This window comes from Enoplosus armatus, chromosome 10, assembly GCF_043641665.1.
Source record: "Enoplosus armatus isolate fEnoArm2 chromosome 10, fEnoArm2.hap1, whole genome shotgun sequence".
Taxonomy (NCBI): domain Eukaryota; kingdom Metazoa; phylum Chordata; class Actinopteri; order Centrarchiformes; family Enoplosidae; genus Enoplosus; species Enoplosus armatus.
The window spans coordinates 21,536,411-21,562,495 of NC_092189.1; the positions used below are offsets into that span (position 1 = coordinate 21,536,411).

At 41.7% G+C, this 26,085-nt stretch overlaps 1 protein-coding gene across 1 annotated transcript in view; it reads left to right on the forward strand.

The window, feature by feature from the left end:
• The window catches only part of afg2a (AFG2 AAA ATPase homolog A), a 102,815-nt gene that overhangs the window by 14,855 nt on the left and 61,875 nt on the right, over window positions 1-26,085 (forward strand). Inside the window, exons 11-15 of the mRNA XM_070913052.1 lie at window positions 3,845-3,999; window positions 9,300-9,509; window positions 12,880-12,933; window positions 13,225-13,304; window positions 17,128-17,254. Coding sequence (XP_070769153.1) covers window positions 3,845-3,999; window positions 9,300-9,509; window positions 12,880-12,933; window positions 13,225-13,304; window positions 17,128-17,254 — 626 coding nt within the window. The remainder of the gene's footprint in view (window positions 1-3,844; window positions 4,000-9,299; window positions 9,510-12,879; window positions 12,934-13,224; window positions 13,305-17,127; window positions 17,255-26,085) is intronic.

The following is a 26,085-nucleotide window of genomic DNA, read 5'->3' on the forward strand; positions in this document are numbered from 1 at the left end:
TGGAAGTACCTCTGAGTATGACCCCTGAAGGTCTTGATTTGGGGGAAGGTCTGTTTTGGACCAACATAATTAAGGCCAGCCCTGTTTAAAAACCACAAATAACCGTTCTCCTCTCTTCTCCCTGGCCAACTTCAACTCTGTGAAATGAGTTCTTTCCTCTCTTCTATACCTAGTTTGGGCCCTGGTGTGATGTTTTGCAAATGTGCATTTTTGTACATTTAGGGGGCCCCTTTTTCTCTGAATTCCCTCTAGATCTCTGGCAAATTCGAAGCATTCTGGAAAGGAGGAGTACAAAAAAAGACGAAGAAAATGAGTCCACATAAGGTTCACATTAAATTGTGTTGTGTTGCCTCTTTTTTTTTTTTTTTTTCTTCTCCTCCCTTCCCATCGGATGTTTTCATAACTAAACCAAATGTGTGCTTGGAGTCAGCCAAGAGCAGTCAGGAGAGAGAGAATCCCTAAAGCACAATGTTAAAGTCACATCGTTGAATCAAGTTTCCGCTGCCCTCCGGGCGTCCAGGCTGGACTCTGTGGCTTATGAACCCCATTTCCCCTCTGGTCAGGCTTTTTCTCTGCAAGGCTTTTCATTACTGCTGGCAAAGTGCTAGATTCACTAGACGGTTTCAGATGATTCTTGCTGGAACATTTATTAAACATTTGTCAGCAGCATTTTTCGGTCCCCAGGGCTTTTATGCAGCCATATTATTGACTAGACCCTTTAAACTAGCTGTCAGTCTGCACTGACTGCTATAACTTAGCATCGAGCTTTATGTGGTGGATTGAGGATTGAAATCTAGAAATAAAACGTTTGCAGAAATGAGTCTGCAAGACCTCCAATATTTTTTATGAAAAAAAGCAAAGATTTACTCATCAATAAATTTTACAATAAAGCATCATATCTCAACCTTGCAGAAGACATATCAGTGCCAAACCTTTTTCTTATTGAGTTGCGTGTCTTTTTTGAGCGAGTGGTTGTAAATGTGTTTTTCTTTGCATACATTGCTGTTTGTACTTTTGTTTAGATGTCTCCATGTAAAGGTGAGTAATTCTGTGTAAAAGAGTAATAATGGACAAACATACTGATGTGTCCATGAGAAAAAACAAAAGGTTTCTTCTTCAGCTCTTCACAAAGCATCTTTTATCTTTTAGAATATGAGCACAGCTGTTTCTCAGGTTTCCTCCACTGATCCATCATCCTCTCAGCATTGAAGGAGGCTGAGGCCCTCCACTTTCACAGTTTAGGCAGCTGATGGTTTGGGGTTAGTGCATATGTTGTTGTGGCTGGTACTCCTCATCTTCCTCCTCGCCCCAGCTTCCTTCCACATCCTGTGCTGTCTTGCCTTGTCCCTTCCACTCGGACCAGATGTTTTTGTGCAGTCTAAGCAGCGCCGGTCTGAAGCATTAATGCAGATGAAGAGCTGAAGCAGCAGCCAGGTGGAACGATGGGATGTGTAGACCTCTGGGGATCGAGAGTGAGAACGAGGGTGGGTGGACGGGGATAGAGAATGAAAGAGTGAAAGAAAGACATCATACATGAGGGAGCCGGGACTGGGGAACACATTGACCTCAGCTTGGCGTGCTCACGGAAGACAAATCTGCTTGTATTAATTGTGTTTCTCCTTCTCCTCTTCTTCTCTTCCTATCTCTATGTCCGTACTTCTGTCTGTCCCTCGCCTAGTCGGAAGGGTCCTGGAAAATATAAACAGGATGCAGTCATGTCTGATCGTAAATCCCCTCTCGGTTGCTCCCTGGCCCGTAGCCCTGGACCACGTCCGTTCCCCTCCAGCCCTCGCCACCCCAACTCCAGCCCCCCCCTTTTAACTCAGAAGAGGAAGCCAAGAGTTTCTGTGTGTGCGTCTGTGTGATGTGTGCACGTGTGCATCGGGAATGGTTGTCTAATATACTGTTACCCAACTCTGGGGTTGAAATCGTGGTTGTGGGCTGGTTTGGTAACTACTAATTATTGTCCACATTTAGCGTGTAACTCACTCGGAGAAGACCTGTCCTCCCACCTGCAGGAGTTAAATCTGCACAGCTGGATGCAAGCTGAGGCGCACATGCTGTTTTCTGCATTGTCGCAGTTCTACTTTTTTGCCTTTCTCACACATTCTTCTCTGCCTATTTAGTAATGATTGCATGCAATATTGCAACCAGACCTACCTGCAGACCCTGTAATACCTCTGTAATGTGAATTGGAGGAAATTACAAGCAGAGAAAGACCAAAAAGATTCCCTGTGCACTTGACTGACCATGACCAGCATATCAAGCTTTTGCTATGGGGAATGCCGCAAACTGTCCTCAGACAAAACTTTAATCTGACATAAAATCCTATGCTGAGGACAAACTGCAGAAAAAAGGTCTGCATTTCCCTTCTGACAGAGATCACAACTCCAGTGGTTATTGGAACAGAGGTTGTGTGACAGGAAACCATTGATTTAAATCTTCTTACTGCAGCAATGCTTACATAGCTTCCTTTGAGCAAGGCACTTGACCACAACTTGGTGTCCAACAGTAGAAGACCAAGACGTTTTTCCGGGCAAGTTGGAAAGTCAGAGGAGCTGCTGGTTTACTTTTAATGATTTCCTGAACGTTCCTTAACGTAGAAGCACTGAAATCTCCTTGATGCATTTTGAGGTATATAGGTTATAGGTTTGCATATAATCAGATTTTGGTTTGAGTGCCCATTTTGCCACAATTGCTATGGAGAAGTAACCAGTTAAGCTGTAGCAAATGTGGAACAAAATGCTGCGTCATAGCTGCTGAATTTGTCTAAAATCCCAGAATCCAAAAGTGAACATATTTAAACAGAGGAATGTTTCTACAGTGCATACTATTTAGCTTTAGCTTGCCATTATCAATGCACACAACATCATTTTAAGCTTGATAATTGGATTTGGTTGGATTGGTTTTGTTGTTGACTTCACCCTTTTTATGCTTGTACCTTTGAACCACATATTCTCACACAGCTGCTCATCTTTTGTTCAGGTGATTCAACCAGGAGAGTTTCATCTCCATCAAAGCCTTGGAAGTGCTCCAACTGCCAGTCAGCTAACATTATCTGAATAGGACCTTTACGTTTGGAACCCTGAATGCACTTCACAGCTTTATTATCATGATGCAGGAATAGCATGCATGTGTAATAACCCTTCCTGTGAATAAATACAATCTTTTTTTCTGACTTTAGAAGTATGTGTTGTATGTCTGTGCTCACTCATCACCTCTGCATTTTGCAGAGCTGTCTGTATGACCTCTTTTGCGAGGCGAAACAAAGGCTCATTCTTGATATTGACGCATCAGTGTTTGTTTTGCTGTCTTCTTTTTGTTCAGATGCTGAAGTCTCTGGAACTGAGGGTATTCAAATCTTAAGCGCTTCAATTACACTTCCCTTCCCTTCGGCCTACTCTCTTTTCTCCCCAACAATGCAGGCCCAATTATGTTCGCGGTCAAAAGGGGAATTAATGTTCATTTTGAGATTTGCATTCGCTAGGCGTGTATCATCACAGCATGTACAAGCCTGAATGTTTTGAGTAAAAAGTTGGACTGGGTGCATGTGGGTTTGGAATGAAAACCCTCAAGCCACAACGACACTAGCATTGCTTTTTTAGGCAAACAAACACCAGTTGCATATCCTTTTTATGCCTCAAATCAAAGTCTTTTGTTTTCTAAATGATTCACCTTTTCTGTTTTAATATATGGACCTGAATGTCTTTACAAACCCAACGGAAACTAGTTTTTGACTTTTTCCAGGCATGCCTGTGTTTCAGAAGAAGTTCAGAATAAACAATTTTTTTTTCTTCTTGTGATCCACTGAGAGATTTAAAATGTGTAAACTCTCTTTCTGCAGGTTTGCATGCACTGAGGCGAGCACTGGGAGGTTCCCACCAACCGTCAGACCAGCAGCTGACTGGGACGGTGACCGTCACTCTTCAGGACCTCCAGTGGGCCATGTCTGTTGTGAAGCCAAGCGCCATGAGGGAGGTCGCTATCGATGTCCCCAAGGTACAGTAAACTCTTTCGATCAGCGCTCCCTCTTTCGCTTATGGACACACTATTTCTTTCTTTTAGACTAGTCGGAAAGCTGACAACATCGTTTTGTTGTTAAACTCAATAAACAATACAAACATGTCTTTCCCTCATCCTAATATTGATACTAATGGAACTCAGTGCTTCCTTATAGTTGCAGGGCCATCAGAAAGTATTACATCTGCACATTCTCAGATGGTTCCTGAGTTTCTGAAATGGTTCCTGGTCCCCTGGAAAAGTTCCTGTGGTGGAAACAGACTATTAATGTAAATGCTGTTGGGAGTCATTGTGGTCTGTGTTTTGTGTTGGTTAGCCAAACGGAGTTAAAGAAATACCGCTGGTCAAAAGAATAAGTAATGTTTATCATCACCTTTCTAGAGCAGACATTACTACTCCCAAAGGGAGTGAGCGCCAAGGTTTAGGAGCCACAACCACAAAGTTTTAGTCATTACTCTTCAGCCTGGAGCGAGGTACAATGAGCCACGATCACAAGACCTCTGAGATCTACTGATAATAGAAGGCTACAGTAGCTAACAAATGTCAGAATTTGATAGGGAGCTAATGTAAAGGAATCAAGATTTGAATGACACAAAACCTGGTCAAAAACTTTGCAGCAGCATTCTGGACCATTTTTAACTGATACAAAGATGTCTTGTCTCTTAAGGTAAATGATTGGGGAGTTAAAGAGAAAAGAGTGAATGATCATCTCCCTCTCAGCTTGAGATACAAGAGGCTTAAGTTTAGACATCATCTTCAGATACAAGAAGAAGCTATCCAAGAGGGGAAAAAAAGGCTGAGGCTGAGTGCTACATGTCATGGACTACTCTGGGAAAAATCATGCCAGAAAAAGCAAAAATCATTAAGAGGCAAATGGATGCAGAGATCCTCCCTTCACATGCCTCCATAGTTTATGGCATCTTCCTTAATGACACTGTATTGGATCCTTTGTTTGTAATCAGCATCAGTTGTGTCTCAGTTGCATTCGACCTTGCAGTGGCCCTGCGAGGAAGCAGACTGGTTTATATCACGCAGTCTTTGCTTCATTTAAAGTACAAAACAAATTTATAACCCAAACAGCGTCACCGCTTATTGCCACAAGAAAAACTAAAAGCTCATCAACAGCAGCCATGCCTCCCTTCTCCCTCTAATGCACATTCAGAAAATCCCTTAACTACTCTCTGGACCACTGACCACTGAATCACCAGCACTTAAAAGATGGGGTCAGGCTGAGGAAGAGTGGAAATGACCCCTTGGCCATTTTACCCTCCACTGCAATGAAGATGAATCACTTTGCTCTCAGCGGATGGAGAGAGAGAGAGGGAGAGAGAGGTAGAGAGAGAGAGAGAGAGGACAGTGGTGAGACTCCAGGATGTTTTGGAGTTTGCATGTGCAAGACATAACGGACAGGAAGAGGGCTAACATCATCCTCCACCGGTAATTGAAAGCAGATCGGGTCGCTGACGGTTCCTGCCAGCAACCAAAAAAAGAGAAAGAGAGAAGAAGAAGAAGAAGAAACGTCCTTCCTATCCCCTCACCCCCACCCGCCTCCCCTCTTCTCTCTGCAACACTCTGCACTGAGCTCACCCAGAGACGTTCAGTCCTTGCGGCCGGTTCCTGGAAACAAGAGAGAGGAGTGAGTTTGGGTTTGGAATTTTTTTTTTTTTATCCCCCTAGTGCAGCTCAGCTGAAAGGCCAGCCGCAGAGCCCCGGACTTGATTATATCCACATGAGTGCAAACATTTGTTTCTAATCCATTTTATATAAGAAACTTCCAGTGGTGCCGGATGAATACACGCCTCGAGTTCCTCGGAAACCTTCTCAGATCACGTATCTAGAGATTTGAGATTATGCCTCTCGATTTATGTTATATTTATATGTAAATAAATTGAAAGTTCATTCTTAATCCTTTGTTTGTTTTGTGACAAGACATTCTTCCTCTTTTTGACATCTTTCTTGTTTACCCAGCATTGCTTTTTTTTAAATAATCATCCTCCACTGTGCAGTCTGGCTTTAATATTTTAATTTGGCAGCTCTATAACAAGCCCATTTATTCCTCCTTTTAAACGTACTCCTCGTCTCCCTTGAGTTTTTTTGCCTGAGAAGTCCCCCACACCCTCCTCTCAACCCCATCAAAGGGCCAGAGCCTGAGAGGCCCCTTGTAAAGTTCAGAAAACAACAGTAAAAGATAATAACTGGGTCTTGTACAAAAAGGAAGGGAGGGAAGAAGGGGGAAAAACGCAGCACAGCGGGGTGTGAGTCAAAACATTGCCTTCTAATTCCACAGACGCTTCATTCACGACAAAAAGCACCTTGCTGTTAATGTTACTTTATATTGTTATTTCTTACAATGACTCCATTAAGTCTGCAGACACTTAACCAAAAAAATGCAGCACAAAGGGGGGAGATGAGACTTTATTGTGTTGCACATCAGCTTCCTCGGTGGAAAGAGGCGAGTGATTGATTTGTGTTCAGATGATTGACAGGTCTGTAATCTCAGAGGCGAGAGGCCCTTAAAGCAGTTAGATCAGGTTCAGGTAGCAGTTTCAGATTGCAATTTGTGTTCTATACCCGATGAGCGGGGTTCACTCGTGAGAGTTTGGCTGTAAATGATAATCCATAGTCCACATAAAGACTAGAAATGTTTACTGAAGTGTCGCTTTTAGGTTTGTTATATTATAAGCTGCACTGTTTACTCATAGTAATGGTTGTCATGAAACTGTTCAGTTGTTCAGATGTTCAAATGTGCATTACTTTGAGCACTGAAAGTACTCTTGCCTATCTCAGTCTAACTCCATTGGTTGATGACAACAGTGTGATACTGTTGAAAGCTCTGGCAAGCGAATGAGTCGTCTTCCTCCTGCTCACCTGTTTCCTCCATTTCTCTCTCTATAAGCCTGTTTTACTGTTGCTTTTATCCCACTGCACTTTTTTATTTCATTTCATTCCCCTCTGGGCCTTCAAATGAGCGTTCTGCTTCACTCGCCTGCTTCCGGCCTATCTCCTCATCTCTGCCACACTCTCTCTCTCCCTTCCTCTCCTCCCTCCCCTCCATCCGTCCTTTCCTCTCTCTCGCTCGGCGCTGTCCATAAATTGTTCGGTATTTACAGTATGTGGCCAGACGCCAGGTTTCCATTAGGTGCTTCGCTCCCCGGAGACGGCGCCGGTGGCCTGGGATGTGTTACCTCGGGATGGAGAGCAGGAGGAGGGTGAGGAGGGAATGAGCATGAGAGGGAGAGAGAGAGAGAGAGAGATAGGAGGAAGTGAAAAAGATGAAGGGAGAGGGAGTAAGCAGCAGTGTTTAAGGGAGAGAGCGAGAGATGGCGTGATAGTGAGGGTCAAGTGAGAGAAGAAAGAAAGAACAGGGGAGTGCAGTAGAGATGAGAAACAGAAAGATGGGGAAAGAGAGGAGAGGAAGGTACATGAACACTGCATTTACATGCACTTTCTGCAACTTTCTGCAGTTATCTGATGCAGCCAAGGACCGTTTTGATCGTTGATTAATCTGTTGACTACTTTTTCGATTATTGGTTTGGTTGGTCTGTAAAATGTCAGAAAATGAGGAACAGTGACCATTACGATCATATGAAATAGAGAATACTCGCAAATATTCATATTTGAAAAGCTGAAACCAAAAAAATATTTGATGTTTTCATCAGGCTTTTTACACGCACACATGTGCTTGACAAAAACGTCCGATAGGGAGTGTATCTTTCAAACTCCACACCCCCAGGTTGGAAATCTCATGACTTCATCAGGGCTATTTTCTCAGACTTCAGAAAGCGCCCTCCAGGACCACAGAAGATATTAAACAGCTGTTTTTGCATGTGTAGTAGTACTCTCTGTAACGAGTAAACTGACCTTAATGTGTAATATCAACGGAGTACCCCTTATAAAATAAGCCGTTGTTGAAAATACGGTCAGAAATCTGATTACTGACGCGCTGCTTGTACATGCGGCTCTCACTGTAACCAGGCTGCTACAGTGGAGTAAACACATTGTACGACTTCCTGCACAACCTGATTTCTGCCAGTAATCTGGAGAGCAAAGTGTGGGAAGATAAGACAAAAAGACGGGGAGAAGGAGAGGGTATGAAGATAGATCAATGAAGAGATAGAGAGTAGAAAGATGGGGGAGTTGAAAAAGATGTATGATGAGGAAGGGAGGGAATAATGGATGGGTAATGAAGAAAGAGACAGGAGAGAGGGTCTTGGATGAAGGCTTCCCTTCTTATCTACTTTATCTCCTCCGGTTGTTCACTGCCGTACTCTCTCCCTCCCTTCTTCCCTCCTTCCATCTGTCAGACAGACAGCTGTTGGCTGACTCCCCCTGTCGGACCCCGTTCATCAGCCTGGAAGAACTTGCAGTTTACTCGATGTGGTCAGAAAGTTTAATAAGGTCGTCCGTGTGGGTTACACGAGAACATCAGTGACATCAACGTGCAATCAGAGTTTGTTTGGTCTGTTGCATTTATTGTTGGCGATGTGTTTGTGTTTGAGCTGCCGCAGATTAGAGCTGTATGATACTTCAGAAGAACCGGAGTGAGTTAGAGCAGTATATTAGACCGATGTTGATCATTTATTAGTTATTGGCCTCTCATTGTTGTCCACCTCCAGTTTAATACATATGATGCATTTTGTTTGATTTCATGTTATTGTGTGATTAATGAATATCGCTGAACCTGACGCAGTTACATTCAGCATTTCAATTGGATTCCAGACAACTTCTTCTTCTTCTTCTTCTTCTTCTTCTTCTTCTTCTTCTTCTTCTTCTTCTTCTTCTTCTTCTTCTTCTTCTTCTTCTTCTTCTTCTTCTTCTTCTTCTTCTTCTTCTTCTTCTTCTTCTTCTTCTTCTTCTTCTTCTTCTTCTTCTTCTTCTTCTTCCTCCAAGGTCTCAAAGCATAATAAAGCATGACATCACTTTGGGAAACATTGAATTCTTGTCATTTTCTTTTTCTTGTTGAGCAGTTTCCATCACGTATACTGGTATTAAATTGTCCTTAAAAAACACATTTTGGTTAAATCCCAGAATACTGGAAGCCACACCCTTATGCTGCATTCAGGTAACCCTTATGTCACATGAAATGACACGGTCTGTGAGGTCTTGATAAGTCTGTATATTTGGAGAAAATGAAGATCAAAGGGTCTTTATTGGGCATTTTATCTCTTGTATTAGTAGCTTGCCACAGCACTGCAATGTAAATTAAATTATAACAATTTCTGTCCTTCAACTTATTAAAAAAACAAGTTCCCTGATCTTTACTTGTCTCCTACCTCCAGGTCCGCTGGTCGGATGTTGGTGGGATGGAGGAGGTAAAGCTGAAACTGAAGCAGGCTGTGGAGTGGCCTCTGAGGCACCCCGAGGCCTTCACCCGCATGGGGATCCAGCCACCCAAAGGAGTCCTGCTCTATGGGCCCCCAGGCTGCTCCAAGACCATGATAGCCAAGGCCCTGGCTAATGAAAGTGGGCTCAATTTCCTGGCTGTTAAAGTGAGTTTTCCTTAATGAGTCATAATTCTATTTTCTCAGAGTGGTAACTTCTTTCAGGTAGGGATGAAGTGCTGGGCAAAAGGTTGCTGTTTTTCCCAATTTTTATACATAAGTATGAAAATATAATGTATTGCAGGTGGCACACCTGTAATACATCGTATTCTCATGCCATATTGTGATCTGCCAAAACCCAGCGGGAAAAAAATAAGGAAATGGAGCTAATCCAAAGACTATTCAATATGATAAAACTTATACTGAGTTATGATGCAGGTTTAGTCATAGCCAACATGTTGTGAGCAGGTTGTCAGGAGTGATACCAGAAGCTTGATGATTGATGAATCTCATCTCACAGTCTAGGCCTTTTTAGCTCAACCTTTGTATATAACTTAACATAGTTTGTGCAAATTGCATTGCCATTTCCCTCAGATATTACTAATACAACCATCTAAACAAAGGAAAGTTGAGTTTGACCCCAAAGTTCATTCTGGCACATTTGGTATCTTTGGAAACGTCGGGGTTTCCTATCTAAAACAAAGTTACGCGGGTTATATAATGAGCTGACTGGTGGGTCGGTGGGATTTAAGAGGTCGATATACATCTAACATATTATACAGATATCAAATAAAAAATGAAATCATCCATATATTACATACACAGTATAATATCCACTGTGTCAAAGTAGTAGTGGAGATGTTTCCCTGACGACCTGGAGGCAGTCTGGCTGCCCAACTTCCTCTGCAGAGAGCTTCCCTGTATGACCTTTGACCCTGTGTTTGTCCCCTCTCATTCATCACCCCATCCTCTCTGCCACCCCCTCTGTCGCTCTCACCTCAGTCCGTCCAGGCCGGGTTGACAGAGATTGATTGATCAGCTTGTTGAAGTTTTGATCAGTGAATATTTCCAAAGCTGTTGTCACGCAAGACAGAAAGCTTCGACAGAATCTCTCAACCAGGATCATTAAGCCCTTCGCAAAGGCGGCTGTGACTCGCAAGCTTGTTTTGTTTTATTTCGCAGTGTGATGTTGCAGTGCAGAGACAAAGTCACAAAGGTTTTCTTGAACTGCAGACAAACTTTAATTACCTCTACACTTTAGTCTCATCCAGAACAACTTCAGGCTGACTTTACAATTTTTATATGGCCCCCCCGTTATTGTGAAGTCACTTGAAGTCAGTTCAATGCTGCTTTATTAATTGTTCACGGTGGACTTCAAAGCATACAATTGGTGAAAGAAGTTAAAGACAAATATAATGGGAAGAGGACATATTTGTGGATAGATACATTAACATGTTTCATGTTTGTGCTATTTGACTGCAAAGGTGAGTCAGAAGTTGACAACCACCCGAACACATTTGACTAGAAGCATCGTCTTGTTTTCAGATGGGTCCTTACATTTCACAAGTGTACGTTAGCTGAAATTTAGAACGATTTGATTCTAGTGTTGGGGACGTTCTCATTGTTGTTGAATTATGCATTGTGTTTGATTAAAAGGAGATAAAAAGAAAGAGTTGTACTATAATTGTGTGCAGCAGTTTTCAAGTCATGCTTAATGGAAAGGGTGAAAAACATCCTGTCCCTCCTGCTGAAAGCCGCTCTCCAGCATCTGCAATAACAGTATCAGGTTTTTCCAGTGTGGCGGTTGCTTTGACATAGATACGTTATCCAGATTTAAATGTGGATACTTTAAGGCTCAGCCTGTTTCCTCTGTGTGAAAAAGCCCTATTATCATCTTGTCAATTTCAGTTTCCTCCCACTGCAGCCACTCAAACACACTCACATCCGCAGATGCATACGTGCACACAAACACACACTCACACACAGCTCGTATCTCCACAGTGTCAATGGTTTTAAACTCACCATGTCCAGCCCTCGGCTCTGCCACAGAGAGAGGAACCTGGGATTAATGAGTCAACCTCCACACTTACTGCAGGAGACAAAAGGGCTGGGAGTTAAGTGTCGTCTCCTTCGACAGCCCAGAGGTGTTGAAAGGGTGGATTGCAGGGGAGGAAGTTCTTGTGAGGGCTGAGTGGATGTTTATCTGCTTGGGAGAAGAGGGATGAAAGGACTGAAGGACGAGAGGGTAAAGGAGACTCAGTTAGTAGTTGTAGTTGTAATGAGTAATATTAGTGGTGGTGGTAGTGCAAGTAGTGTTGGGTGGAGTATGTCCACACTAAGCCGGCTAAATCTGAAAAAAGCAGTTACTGTATGACAACAACATGCAGCATAAATGTCTTCATGATGCTTCTGAAAGGTTTTCCGTCCACACTGAAATACCTAAACAATCCTCTTCGTGAGCAAACAACAAAATCATGCTTTACAGCAATTATCTGGAAGGACAGACAGACTGGTTTTTACACCGAGTCTTGGCTGGTCAGGGTTCTGCGACTACTGATATTTAACACGAGTTATCAACTGAAATGAATGGACAGAAAGTTCTGACCACTTTCTCATACTTCTGAAAAGCCCAGTTTTTACTGTCCACACTATGTGGACGTGGTCTTAGTCGCGGTGATAGTTGTAAGAGTAAAAGCTGCGTGTTTTGTGTGTTTTTGAGAGGAAATGCCAAAACTGAATAAATAAATCATTATGTGACAGGAATGTCGGTGTTTTTGGGTGGTGCTGATCGAGGCTATGCAGAAACTTTGTCGACTGTCCATCTTGCACACAGTGTTGATCTGAACTAAACTTGGTGCTTCGCTTTGGTCACAAACCTCACATTTTGCCTGCGAGAACATGCCAAAGATTAAATTTTATTTGATGTGTAGCACTAGCAACATTAGTAATAACAATAGAGTAGGCAGTAGCAGTACTAGTAGTACTATTGTACTAGCAATGGTTGGGAAACATGGTGCTGTAGTGTTCTGTAGTGTTGCCAGCTGAACCGCAGATGTTACACACAAACATAAACCAGTACATAGTGTACAGTGAACACTGAAACAGCACTGTGCAATTACACCACACACACCCTGCTGTCCTTCATGACACACTGTGTTATCACCGTTTCACTGTGTTCCTCTTTTTAATCTCCAAAAGACGCCACGCCACAGAAGCCGCTTCTCTGCTCTTTCAGAATGTGAGCTCTCACTTTAAACCACCTGCAAACACAGTGCCACCAGGTGACACTTCACAAAACATAACCGCGATTAGTCATGATGAGTCACGATGATCAGACACTTCAGACTCCACCTCAGACATGGTCTCCAGGGATCCGTCAGTTCAGCGTACTTTTTTCTTTACATCAGCATTTGATTTTGCAACGAAACAAAACACACCATTGGTTATTAATTAATATAATACCTAAACATTTCTAGTTGTCAGCAAATCACAGGCCAAATCTTACCACTTAAATACTGTTTTTACTTGCTTTTTTTAGGGTCCAGAATTACTGAGCAAGTATGTTGGGGAGTCTGAAAGAGCCGTAAGAGAGGTAATTACGTTTAACTTCCCTTACCTGATTGTTCCAATGAAAGGCTTACAGCGGTTTGTTAATACTATTGTTATGTTGATGTAAAGTAATGCAAGCTGACATTCTTTTCTGGACCATGTGGACCGATACAAACTAAAGTTTAACTAAACAAAACGGATGACATGAGATGTAATTTATGACATTACTGAGTGCTGTATTTCCTGTTTATGCCTGTGCTGAGAATGATTCATTGGCCCTGTTAAAGATTTGTCCTGTTTTCCTCTCCTCCATTGTTGCTAACACTGCTTGCAGGTGTTTCGGAAGGCAAGGGCTGTCGCTCCCTCCATCGTCTTCTTTGATGAGATTGACGCTCTCGCCAGTGAAAGAGGAAGGTGCAGTATGTTTTCTTTACACCGTATAAGAGGTCTAAAATTAGAAGAAAAGATGCCACGAGACTCTGAAATTAATGGCAAAAACATAGTTCCCGCCCACTTGGTACACTATCAGTTCCTCTGTGATTGTTCACTGTTGACCACTGCTACTCTCCACTGTTACTATTTTAAGCACTGTGGTCATTCATTGTCCAGCGATGACAATTGCACAGTCATTGCTGCGGTCTGCTTTAATTTACCATCCTCGCCTGTGTCCGAGCTTGTCTCACAAAGATTCGCTTATGAATGGATGGAGCAAACATCCCAAAAAGTCTGCATGACTGCTCTATCAAAGCCAGCCACTCGGTTCCCATGGTGTCCTCTTAGACTTCTGCGGCTTTTCTCCACCGGCGAACACAGAACACAGTCTTGTCCGGAGGCGCTTTAGTGGGATGGCACTGGGAACATCTGTGGCTTAAAGGAAAGAGGACGGGGGGCGGACAGAGGACACAGGCCGGAGGCGCACAAACACTTCATTGTGCCCGTCCACGGCAGATGGGGAAGGCCAAATATGCAGCATGCTTCCTGGTAAACCAGTCGATGAAACTAAATGTTGTAGGAAGGAGCACAGAAAGGCCAACAGGCCGTCCCTGTAACTTTTCCATGTGGGACCTCCGTCAGATGCTTCAAATGCTGCACAGCGTCTCCGACCGAACATATCGTCTTTGTTTTTGTTAAAGTGCCTCTGATCATGAAATGTAATGTAATCAGTTTGTGTTAAACTAAAAAGTATTGGACATGTAACTCTATACTGTTCCATCTCATCTTTTGAAATTGGTGTCGTGATTGTTACTGCCGCTGCTGTCAGTAATATTAAATATTACTATTTATGTCTTATTTTAGAGTAGTCTTTAAAACATGATTCTTATTTGTATTTTTCACTTTGTAGGAGAATTTGTGTTTCCAGAATCAAGTCAAATTAAGAGAAAAACAATGCCGTAGAAATTAGTGACTGATTTTAAGAGTTAAATTGAATTGCTAGTATGTCAGTGATTCTTGTAACCAGTACCAACGTTTCAATACTTACTCTCAGCTTCTGTGCCTTGTTATGGTTTTTCAAGATTGGCTGAATGTTTTGTAATCGGGCAACTGGTCCTCTTTCCCACCATCTTTATTTTTTACACAATTTTTCTACCTCTATATCTCATTCAGTTAACACTTCAGAACCATCAAGCTATAGACAAGCCAGGCCATTCACTAGACAGAGTTTCAGAGTTTCGGGAGCAACCTGGAACTCAGTTTTTGTACTTCGATGTTTAGTGCAGACTCATTTCCAGTGTACAGGATACGACTCTATTGCAAGTTGTCTTCATCAATCATTTGTTGTGCCGGTGGGACTGACAAGTTCTCTCTGCTTTTTTTCAGTATGATTGAGTTTCCTTCTCCTAATCTTGATGTGCACTTTTACGAATGTACTCTGGGTGGCTGCGATGGACGTGGGGCTGGACCCGCGTCTCGAGGCCATTCGCCATTTTAAAAATGCACTTAGCGCTGATCTATAAAGGTTATTTATTGGTCTTCGCTTCCTGCCATGTTTAATCAATGAAGTGGCTCATGCACGCCGGCAAGAATTCAAAACTGTTGACACAACCAGACAGCCTCTGCTGTATAGTGTGTGTGTGTGTTTGTGTTTTTTTCCCCCTCTCGAGGCAGGAGATGAGTAGCACCTGTAAATCTGTCAGCCTACCTGCCACGAGTCCGAACTGGTGGAGTGAAGTGAAGAAGACAGAAAGAAGGCAGGAAGGCAGACAGAAACAGACAATGAATATTAGATAGAGGCAGAGACAGACAGACGAGAAAAGACAATGAATTCAAAATAAACTGACTGCATCCCTGACAGATAATTCATATTTTAGACAATTATGAGATATGAAAGAAGCATTGTTGGATTTGAAACTAACAAATCCCCTCCTTTTCTATCTTTCATCTTTCCTCGTCTTTTTCTCTTGTCTCTCCTTTTGTCTCCCTCCATTGTCTCACTCTCTCATCACCTTTATTTTTCCTCTCTTCCATATATTTTTTCATCTCATAATCTCTCTCTCATACCCCGTCTCTCTCTCTCTCTCCGATTCATCGCTCTGTCCTCCTTTCCCTAATCCTCTTCCCCCCTTCCTTTCCTCCCCACTATCTCCCTTCACCCAAACTTTCTCTCTCTACCTCTCCATGTCTCTTTCTCTCCCTTCATATCTCAGTGACAGAGCGCCTTTGTGTTCCTCTGCAGCCTTGTCTCTTCTAATGACGTCTGGCACTTCCGCTGGCCCTGTCAACAGAGACTGTGTGTGTGTGTTTGAGCTGAGGAGGGTGGCTGTCTGCACTGCGTTATGGAAAATAACCGCCTTGTAATGCAGTGACTAACACATTGATGAGTTTCTTAAAGGATAAGGCTGGTGATATTCTATATTATGCTTTTCTTACTGTCACTAAATCCTATAAAACTATTAACGGTGTAGCCAAAGCATGATATGTCTTCTTCCTCTGTGCCATAGAGCTCCATTGTTCAAAAACTATTAAAAAAACACATCAATGAGGCACACTGTTGCCCTGGGTGACATGTTCCTTCATTACCATGAACACACACACTGTAGTTTATGTTGAGTCAATCCCACATTCACCGTCCTGCTGCCCCAAATACTCACTAGAGCATCAAATGTATATTAATCTACTGCTGAAAATAGTCCCCATCAAATACACTATATACCCCTGTTTGAGTAACATTTGCTAAACACCACAGCGCCCAGCCATTTTAGGAAGGTTATTTAGGCTTTTTTAAAAATTAGCCATAATTTGAGTGATCCTCTGCATTACATAAACTGCGTGCATGCACCGGCTTCTGTCTTCAACGTCACATCGAGCTCATTGGGACACAATTTGAATCCCAGGAATAAGAATGATAGTTATTGTACAGAGAGGCAGCGGGTGCAAATTATATGTCAGTTATCAAAAATGGGGTTTGATTCAATGAAAACCTTTCATTTTCAGAATTATGACTTTGAATAGTATACATTGCACATAAAATATCTCATACTGATCTTGGAAACCTGGGTGGGATAAACTCCAGCACTACATTTACAAGTCCAAACAAGGTGACATATTTGTTAACTTTGTCTAAAGGAAGGCTGCTTTATTTGAGAGGGATGACGTGTGTTTCTGGTGCCTTGTTTTGAGTTGCAGTTCAGTGGGACGTCATTGGCAGGAAAGCTCACTTTTGCTGCCAAAGCTTTTTCCTTCTTTTTTTTTTTTATTTTTTTTAGAAGAATTATGTTAATGAAAGAACCTGCTATCAGAGTGTCAGTGAAACTATTCACAAGTTCCCCTGAAGCATTCAAGAACTGATTTTCATCCTTACGTAACACTGCGAATATAAGTGATGAATGAGAAAAGTTTGATTCATTACTTGTATTGGACTCCTGAGAGCAGGAGTGAGTGATGATCTGATGATATTTGTTTCATCCATGCACTCATTCATCTATCATATATTCATTTTCATTCTCCCTCTATTATTCCATGTGTCTCTTTTCTATACTTATTTCTTCTTTCCACCACTGTTCACTTCATTTCTTTGCAATACGTGCTGTCTCCAACCAATCCATCCATCCATCATCTATCTGTAGTTCATCACTTTACACCATCAATAATTTCCTTTTTTTCCCCCAGTTTCTGACAAATTTTACGTACGTCCCTTTCCCTCTTCATCATCCATCCTTACATTCAATCGTCCATCTCTGTTTCCCTGTCTTTCCATCCTGTCCACTCATCTGTCTTATGTTCTCATCCACGCCTTCAGCTCCTCGGGCTCCGGCGGTGTAGGCGACCGGGTCCTGGCTCAGCTCCTGACGGAGATGGACGGCATCGAGCAGCTCCGGGACGTCACTGTGCTGGCCGCCACCAACCGGCCCGACATGATCGATAAGGTAAACAGACGCCGGCTCTCTGTCTTTATCTCTCCTTCCTCCTCTTTGGTCCGTGATTGATAAGGTTGAGGGGATGTTGTGTGTTTGTCTCGCTTGTCTCCCCCTTTGCCTCCCTTCCTCTGTTGTACATGAGTGATAAGGTTAAAGGTCGCTTGCTCCAGTCTGTCCTCCTCGACTCTCTCTTTGGATGCTGTCGCTGCGTTGTTTTGGTGCTGTTGAATTAGATGCCCGAGCATTTTTACACCTCGTTTGGTTTCGGATGCATTCGTATTTAACATGTTTGTAGTGATGTAGCCTACCTGGAACTTTTGCTCATTTAGTTTAGTTTTTTAGCACCAAAGAAGCACTTCCAAGAGATGGAAGAGAAATGGTGGTTCATCATGACTGAAAAGGGAGTCAAAACACTAAAAGTTTTTGGGTGTACAGATATGGCTGTTTCAATTTGAGGATGCATCCGATTGAGTGCAAACCAGATTCCACAGATTAATTACTTTGGTCTAGGTCAGTTGGTCCACCACTTTGGTCCAGACTGAAATATCTCAATAACTATGGAATGGATTGCCATGACATTTTATACAGACATTCGTGGTCCCCAGAGGATGAATCCTAATGACTTTGGTGACCCCTTGACTTTTCATTTAGCGTCACCAGCAGGTCAAAGTTTTCACTTATGTAGTGAAATATCTCGACAATTACTTGAGGGATTGGCACAATATGTTGTACAGACCTTCGTGGTTCCCAGACAATTTATCCCAATAACTTTGGTGATCCCCTGACTTTTCCTGTGTTTCAACAGCTTTTCTATGAATTGATATGTAATTTGATACAGACGTTCAAGTCCCCGTCATGATGGATTGCAATAACTTTGGTGAACACCTGACTCTCATCTCTTTTTTTCTTTCTTCTACACCACTCCATTTTCTATTTTTCTACCCTTTTATCTCCTTCTCTTCCTCTTCCCATCCACAAAAGCTTTCTTTGGTCTCTTATCCCCCCATCTCCGTCCTAATGAAATTTCCTGAGTGCTGATCAAAGACGGAGTCTGTGGCTTGTCAAAAAGGACACAGGAAAGGAGAATGTCGCGGTGCTTCTTAAGCTCCTGCTCAAGCTGCTGTCTGTCTCTGCCTTTCTTCCATCTTTTGTCTTTGGGTCTCCTCTTCAACTGACTTAAATACACTTTCACATCTCTGATTCTGTAAAGAAGACTTTTATTCTGAAATTGCATATCCATAATTAAAATATAATAATAATAACAGCACCTAAACTTATGGAGTGATTGCTCGCAAAGTAAGTTTCTTAACTTTGATTATATTTTTGTCCATCATGACTATCGGTCATAAAAACATTTTACTCCCTTCTAACAGAGATTTGGGAAACACAAGCTCTGGCAACAACAAAGTTCAGGGGACTGCTATCTGTGTAACTTTCAGTCAAGACAAGAGACAAATAAGTGTTTGGGATGATTCAATTTAATTCAAGTTTTTCAGAAAGCTTTCAGAAGCATGCACTCCTTGTCCCCAATGACACCATTTTAAAGTCAAAAGAAATTTGATTAATATTTTATTTTTATTCTTACATAGAAGTGATTTTCTTTAATTTTCCACTTAAGTCCAAATTTCACTTTTAGCATTTTACATGAACCAAGTTTTTCATTTACTTGATGTTTGCGACATCAGATTACTCCAGAGAGCCGATTGTAATCCAGTTACTTAAGAGCTTGTAAATGCACAACATACACCTCCACTTTGAGATAGAATCATCATTTATTTTGAGCTATTGAAGAATTTTCAACTCCAAATTTAACTTACAACTTGCCATCCCCTTACTCTTTCAGTTATTCCATTCAAATACAAGTTTTGAATCCTTTTTCAACTTAATTTTTATACACAATAATCACATATCTCAACTAAGAAAAGAGCGTCAAGAGTTGGCACAATCTGCAGGTGTTTTATGTAAAATGGTGACTGCTCACTACAGATCTATACTTGGATAATCCTCCGCATGCAAATTTTGACTAACCCCCTCCCAAAACACCCCCTGCCCCATTTCTAGCCCACTTGTGGAGAATGGATCCATCGCTGTGGTGGGGGAATGACAGCAACTTCCTCCACCGCGGCAAATGGTTGCAGTCTCATTTCAAACTCCATTAGCGGCTTCGAAACAGTTTGCATGTTAGCATATGTGTGTGTATCTGAGAGGGGAAAAGATGCATGAAGAGAAAAAGAGAGCGAGAAAGAAACTCTCTTAACAGTAGGTAGGGGGTCAAGCCCCTGGGTGGACAGATGGGAAACCCCAGGCGTCCTTCCACAAGCTGGCCTCCCTCTCAGGAAGTGGTCTCCCGGGCAGCTGAGAAATCAGATTACCTCCTCCTTCCCGCACCCCCTACTGTGAGTGTGTGTTTGTGTGTATGTGTGTGTGGTTGTTGAGCAAGATTCAACTCTTTTGAATAAGGAACCTATGACAGGCATTGGGAAAGGAAGCTGCCAAATGGACAGATAAGCACCCCACGATGCCCCCCCTGTGGTTTTAGCACCCTACCCGCCTGTACCGCCCCTTTGCCACCGACGCTGACTGTCAGTTCACACCGGAGATGGGTAGGCATTTCCATACCAATGGCAGGATATGATGGGACAAATGAAGATTAATGGGACGCTCGGGTGTCAATGAAGTCATTGTCGACTGTTGGTGTAGCAGAGGAGGCTCCTGGGGGCCTCAGCTGTTTGATGGACAGGGTGGGAGGGATGGAGAGAGGAAGAGAGGGGAGAAAGTGGCGTTTACTTAGTCTGAAAGGAGCAGGCCTGATGTCCATGGGTTTCAAGGTTTAAAGGATATTCTTTTTTTTTTCCAACAAAAACTTAAAGGACGCCTTAATATATATTTTTTATTATGACCAAGTAACCACTGTGACCAAAATATGTGCTAAGCAGGACATTCTGCTGTTGAAAAATACACTTATTGGATAATATTTGATATCATTACACATACATCAATATAAAAAGAATCGTTTTAATATCATGATATATGATAATATCATTGATTTCACCTATCAGCCAGCCTTAATTATGACTTCCCAAAAGGTCCATTTGTATTAGTTTGGGAACTTGGGAACACTTCCTCAGCAAATCTGATCACTTCTCGTCCATGTTTTAAATGGTAAAAGCAGTTTCTTTGTTTGCTCGATGATGAAAAATGTGTTTCTTTTCTCATCTGATTCAGACTCTGCAATATAAAATATAAACTAAACATGAGCGCAACCTTTATAACTAAATCCTCCAACTTCCTCTGGCCTTTGTATTACATCAGTGACAAACACGACCAGGTATGCAACAACATACAGACATAATGTGACTAATGCAGCTGAATCACATCCTAACAAATGCATAACAAATAGATAGCTTTCACACAAGCACACAAAGTCCCACTACTTCCTCTCGTCTTTGTATCACAACAGTGATAAATTAAATGCACATTATTCACAAAGGCAGACTAACCAGATTATTGTGTTCTTACTGAACACATTCACCCACATTGCACTCTTTAACTTCTCCAGCATCATCTGCTACTGTATATGTGATTAAGCAAAGTAATGTAACAAGTGTAGAAGGAGCAGTGGCCAATGTAAGTTTGTCCATTCCTTTGCATGGTGACATGTCGCCAAACAACCCCCCCCCCCGGCCCCCCTACACCTTCTTACACTTCCTCTTTCCTTTGTATTGCGCCAATCACCCAAGCCCACCTCTGACCTGCCGCGAGCGGGCTGTGGTGATTGATTAGCGCCACCAGGAATATTTATCCAGCCTGTTCAGTTGGAAGAACCCCCTGTCACCCTGTTTGTCGAGCAGCTGTCCGTCCAGTTGATCTAGTTGACACAAACACACACATACACTCTCAAACAAGATGTCCCTGTTACCATTTGTAGTTTGTCTAAAACCACATTTTCTCCTTCAGTTTATTGGTGTTGGGAATCCATTGGTGGTTTAATCCTCAGAAGAGAGAGAGTGTTGGTTTGTTGTTTCACTGTATAGCCTATTTGTTTACCCTAATGTGCGCCGGGCTTCGTCCATGCTATCAGGAGGCAGGAGTGCTTACAGTGGAGAAGATTACTAGCAGATGGGTCTTTGTTTGCGACCAGAAGTTCCCAGCTGGGCTCTTATCAGATCAAGGGGCGAAAACAAAACAGAGGCAACATAATTAGAGTTGAAAGGAGTATGACTGTCCTGATTCTCAATAGGAACAATTAACATGGCAGCATTTCACAGTTGTCAATGGATGACACTCCGCCTTTTTTTTTTTTTTACTTCACTTTGTACATTGCTTATGTACAAATATGCTTTTTAGCCATGCTAGTGGCATGACTCGAGGGATGGCAGTGTCTAATTGCATTAGCTAATTAGCAAATGTTAGCAAGCTATCACGCTAAACTAAAATGGTGAACATAATTAACATTATACGTGCTTAACATCAGCATGCTAGCCCTCTCAATTTGAACATGTTAGCATACTGACTATTATTAGTTAGCTCAAAGCGCCGCTGTGTCTAAGTACAGCCTTATAGAGCTGTTAGCATGTTGCAGTTGTTTAAAGTTGTTAAAATGTTGACAAAAGATCGTAACTCAAGTCCACTTACTAGCTCCACTTTCTTGAGCTTTTAACTGAACTTCTCGTCTTCCTCATTGGTGATTTATCTACTGATCATTCAGCAGTTTTCTTTTCTGTAGGTGAACAACAGCGACATCAGTCTTGTCTTCAACCACCATTTTGCTGTTTAAGTTTAACTTGGCAAACCGTCTCTCATCCACCAGGTTGTCAGATAACTTAACTGTTATTGATTACTGTTATTGTTAACTGAATGAATTCACTTGGGATCCACAAAAATCCTCTTGAGGACACAAGATCGCATTGTTCTCAGCTACTGATGAATTGCTTTCAATACTTATATTTTATAAATGCAAACATTAAGCTATGATTGTACTGACAATTCATGTCCCGACAGGTATGAGCACGGTCACACATCCACTTACAAATGTCCTCTTTCCCAGTGTTACCTACCCATTCCACCTACTGTGTTGCTGTTTGAGTCACCCAACAGCTCTCCAGGTGTGTTACTATGTTGGAACAACAACAATAAATAAATGGTTGTCATACTTTCCTTCCTGAGAATACTGTTTGCCATAAAACACTAAAGATAGCTTTGCTCTAATTGTGTGATGTTCAAATTGCAGAATGAGAATGAGCCTTTAAAAAATATCAGTTTATGAAACAGTGTCTAAATAAAGGAAAAGTCTGACTGCAAATGATGAGTGACACAAAAATCAAGCCTTTGCTGGTCTTTGATGTGTCTCAACATGATTTTAAGGATGTAAAAAGATAATTTTATAGGATGCATTTATTTGTCATAATGTATTTTTTTGGTTTTCTTGTCCCATCTTCCAGCAGTGAAACTAGTTAACCAGCAGTTCAGAGTGTCTTGTCTTTTCAATCCACTCATGTTCTGTCTTAGGTTTTATCCCCCCTTCACGTTCACAGGCTCCTCCCTCTAAAGATCAGCCTCCTGTACTGTAGTGAGGCTTCTGAACAGGAGATGGTGCCAAACTTGACATGGATCAGTTCTTTTGACAGTTATGTTCAATACTGACAATTCCTACAGATTAAGAATTTGCCACACTACATAAAAATGCTTAGAAAAAAATAGTTCAAACCTGCACCCTATGTTGCTCAATGGATAAAGTAAGACACCTCTGCAGTTACGGGTTTAATTCCCACTGAGGACAAAGTATGTACTCAAAGTGATGTAAAGAATTTAGATGAAAGTAATGACTTAGTGTCAGATGGTCTTTGCGGCTGGAAACAGCAGGAAACAAGTCACTAAATAAGCTTTTACCACATAAAAACAGGCTGAATAGCTGAATTATATCTCAAGGAACTGCGTCGTATTATTTAATAATTAAATTCTAATTTTAAATTCAGTTTTATTTGAAGCGCCAAATCACAACAAAAGTCATCTAATGACACTTCACATGTAGAGCAGGTCTAGAGCGTACTCTTTATTAATTAATATTATTAAAGAGACCCAACAGTTCTCACTGTTGTAATATTCTGTGGTATTGGATTTATGATACTTTGTGCAGCTTGTACTTTATAGCCGCTCCACATTTTTATCTTGTCTCTCTTATTTTAGCAGTGATTTGGTTGCTCTATCTATTTGTTTGTCTCTGCAGCTCTAGAGCATGATGTATGGCACTGAAACACGAGGCCTTGTGAGAGATTTTATGAGCCTTCATGGTCTTGTGGTCTTGTGTCCAAACACATACTTCCAGTAACACAAGCCTGTGTTGTAATTGTGCGACATGTGACTATTTCATGGTCACTATTTATAATTTCAAGTCATGCTTTTTTCCACAGCGTTTGTGGGTTTTTTAAAGACTCATACAATTCACCATTTATATCTATTAACTGGACCTCTACTGTATTTTGTAATTTCACGCACATGACTGTAGTTCATCTGACCCTGTGTCTTCTTCCTAACAAGCAGGTCCATGTTGATAAAGATGCATTAATTATATATAATAAATGTCCTTCTGTGGCCTACAGGGCTTTAGCAGGAGTCATACAAAGTAAATACCCGACATCAGGCCAGTTTGAGCAGCCTGAACATCTGCCAGTGTTTTCTGAGCCAGTCTGGACATTGCTAATTGTAATCACAGTCGAATTCCACCAGACTGTAATTAGTGGGCCACTTTATAAATATTCAGGCATTAGCTAAGTGTAGCTTTGATTTTTTCTTTTTTCTCCCTCTTGCATCAGTGCCTGTGTGTGTGTGTGTGTGTGTGTGTGTGTGTGTGTGTGTGTGTGTGTGTGTGTGGCCTTCCATTCATGTATGCTTGCATGCTGGTGTCCCAGATCTTAATCAGTGATGTTTTGCAAGTAATTTATGCTTTGTTATCATCTGACTGGTGAACCAGAATGGTGGGATTTCCCACCTCATGACTATTGAGAAAGTGTCAAATAAATCATACGAAGAAAATTACAGTTACTGTCTGACAATGTGATGTGATTGGAACTCATTGTTATGTGTAATGTGTTAACTAGGGCTGCCACTAATGATTCACGATTTATTAACCCGTTTAAAAACAGATCATTTGTCAGAAAACAGTGAGAAATGCTCAACACGGCTTTCCATAACCTAAAGATTTTCAGCTAGCAAAGATGTAAAATGGAGAAAAGCAGCAAATCCTCACATTTAAAAAGCTTGGACCGGGAAATATTTGGCATTTTTGCTTGATAAATTCCTGAAATGATTACTTTATTTTGAGTTTCAACGTTGGTTCTTGACCTTGGAAATAACATCTGACATCAAAATTGTTGTAATTTGACTAATTAGTTAACAGACTAATCCTTTTAGCACTAGCGCTAACCCTATCTGACTACAAACTAAAGTAACCTAAAGCAAACCATAAAAACCTGTGTATCTAATGTATGTTGTATCTGTGTTTGTGTGTGTTGGCTCATGTGAATACCCCTTAATTCCTCCCCCCATAAAGACTGTACATTATGACTTAAGTGAAGAAAGCCTCCCATGAACACTCAAAACATTTCAGTCTTTGTTATTCGGCCTCACAAGAGGGCATCGAAGGATCCTCAGAGTTTCACTCTGTGAATACCTTTTGTTTTGCCTTTTCTTTGGCAGAAACCTCCACCTGAGCCCTGCCTCCACTCAACAGGAAACAACCCTTAGCTAAAAGAGCGGCTATAAGCCAGCCAGTCAAAACAGGCCATATTTTATTTTGTGTTGGACTGACGTTATCATCTCTCAAGCTTTGCTCTCCTCTCGTGACGAGCCAAGCATGATGGAATCTCTATTGGTGCTGTCTTAAAGGATTAGAGCTTATTCACTGCTTATTCACTGTTTTTTCCTGACTGCACAGTTCTGAATAGGGCCCCGCTGCCACAGGACAGGGTGTCCTGCTAAAAGCTGAGCTGAGCTGAGCTGTCGATATTATCCACACTATAGCTATTAGTGTCTCTTGGCTTAAATGCTGTATTCTTTTTAACTGTTTTCATCCAGAGTGGAGTTCTCAATATTAACCACTACCTGCAGTTTTGGTTTTAATCTCTTTGCTTAAACGCTGTTCTCTCACCGTCCTGTTTTGAGAGTATTCAAAGTATTTCCTGCCCTGGTTGTGTGTCTAAGATGCAGTAATGAGAAGGCAGAGTGAGAGTTTTGGCTTGTGGCTTAGTGAAGCTACAGTGGCAAAAGAAAACAAAGTGTGTGTGTGTGCGTGTGTGTGTGTCTTTGCAAGCAAGTAATGGGATACCACCTAGGGATGGATGAGCTCTGGGAAGCTGTGTGTGTGTGTGTGTGTGTGTGTGTGTGTGTGTGTGTGTGTGTGTGTGTGTGTGTGTGTGTGTGTGTGTTTGTGAGCATTGGGGGAGCAGGATCCCCAGGCAAGTATCAGACTTCAAGGGCTGTATTAGTATCAGCTTACACATGTGTGCATCCAAGAATACCACCACAAAAAGCCTCCAATCCGACCAAACAGACAAAAACCTGCAAGACCCGACTAACTCTGGTTATCTACCCACAAAAAGATTTAACTCAGTGGAAGAAAGTGAAATAGCATGCACAACTAAACTTGATGAAGTTAAAGACGAGTTTTCTACAATATTATTGGAATGCCTATGCTGATGTAATACATTATGCACTTAATATGTCTTAAAACTGTCAGAAACACATATTGTGCACATCAAAAAATGAAAGTAAAAGACCATCTGCTCGTGTTTTGTGTTACTGTACTTGGTGTCCAAAGTATTTAGATTTTTTTTCTCTTTGCG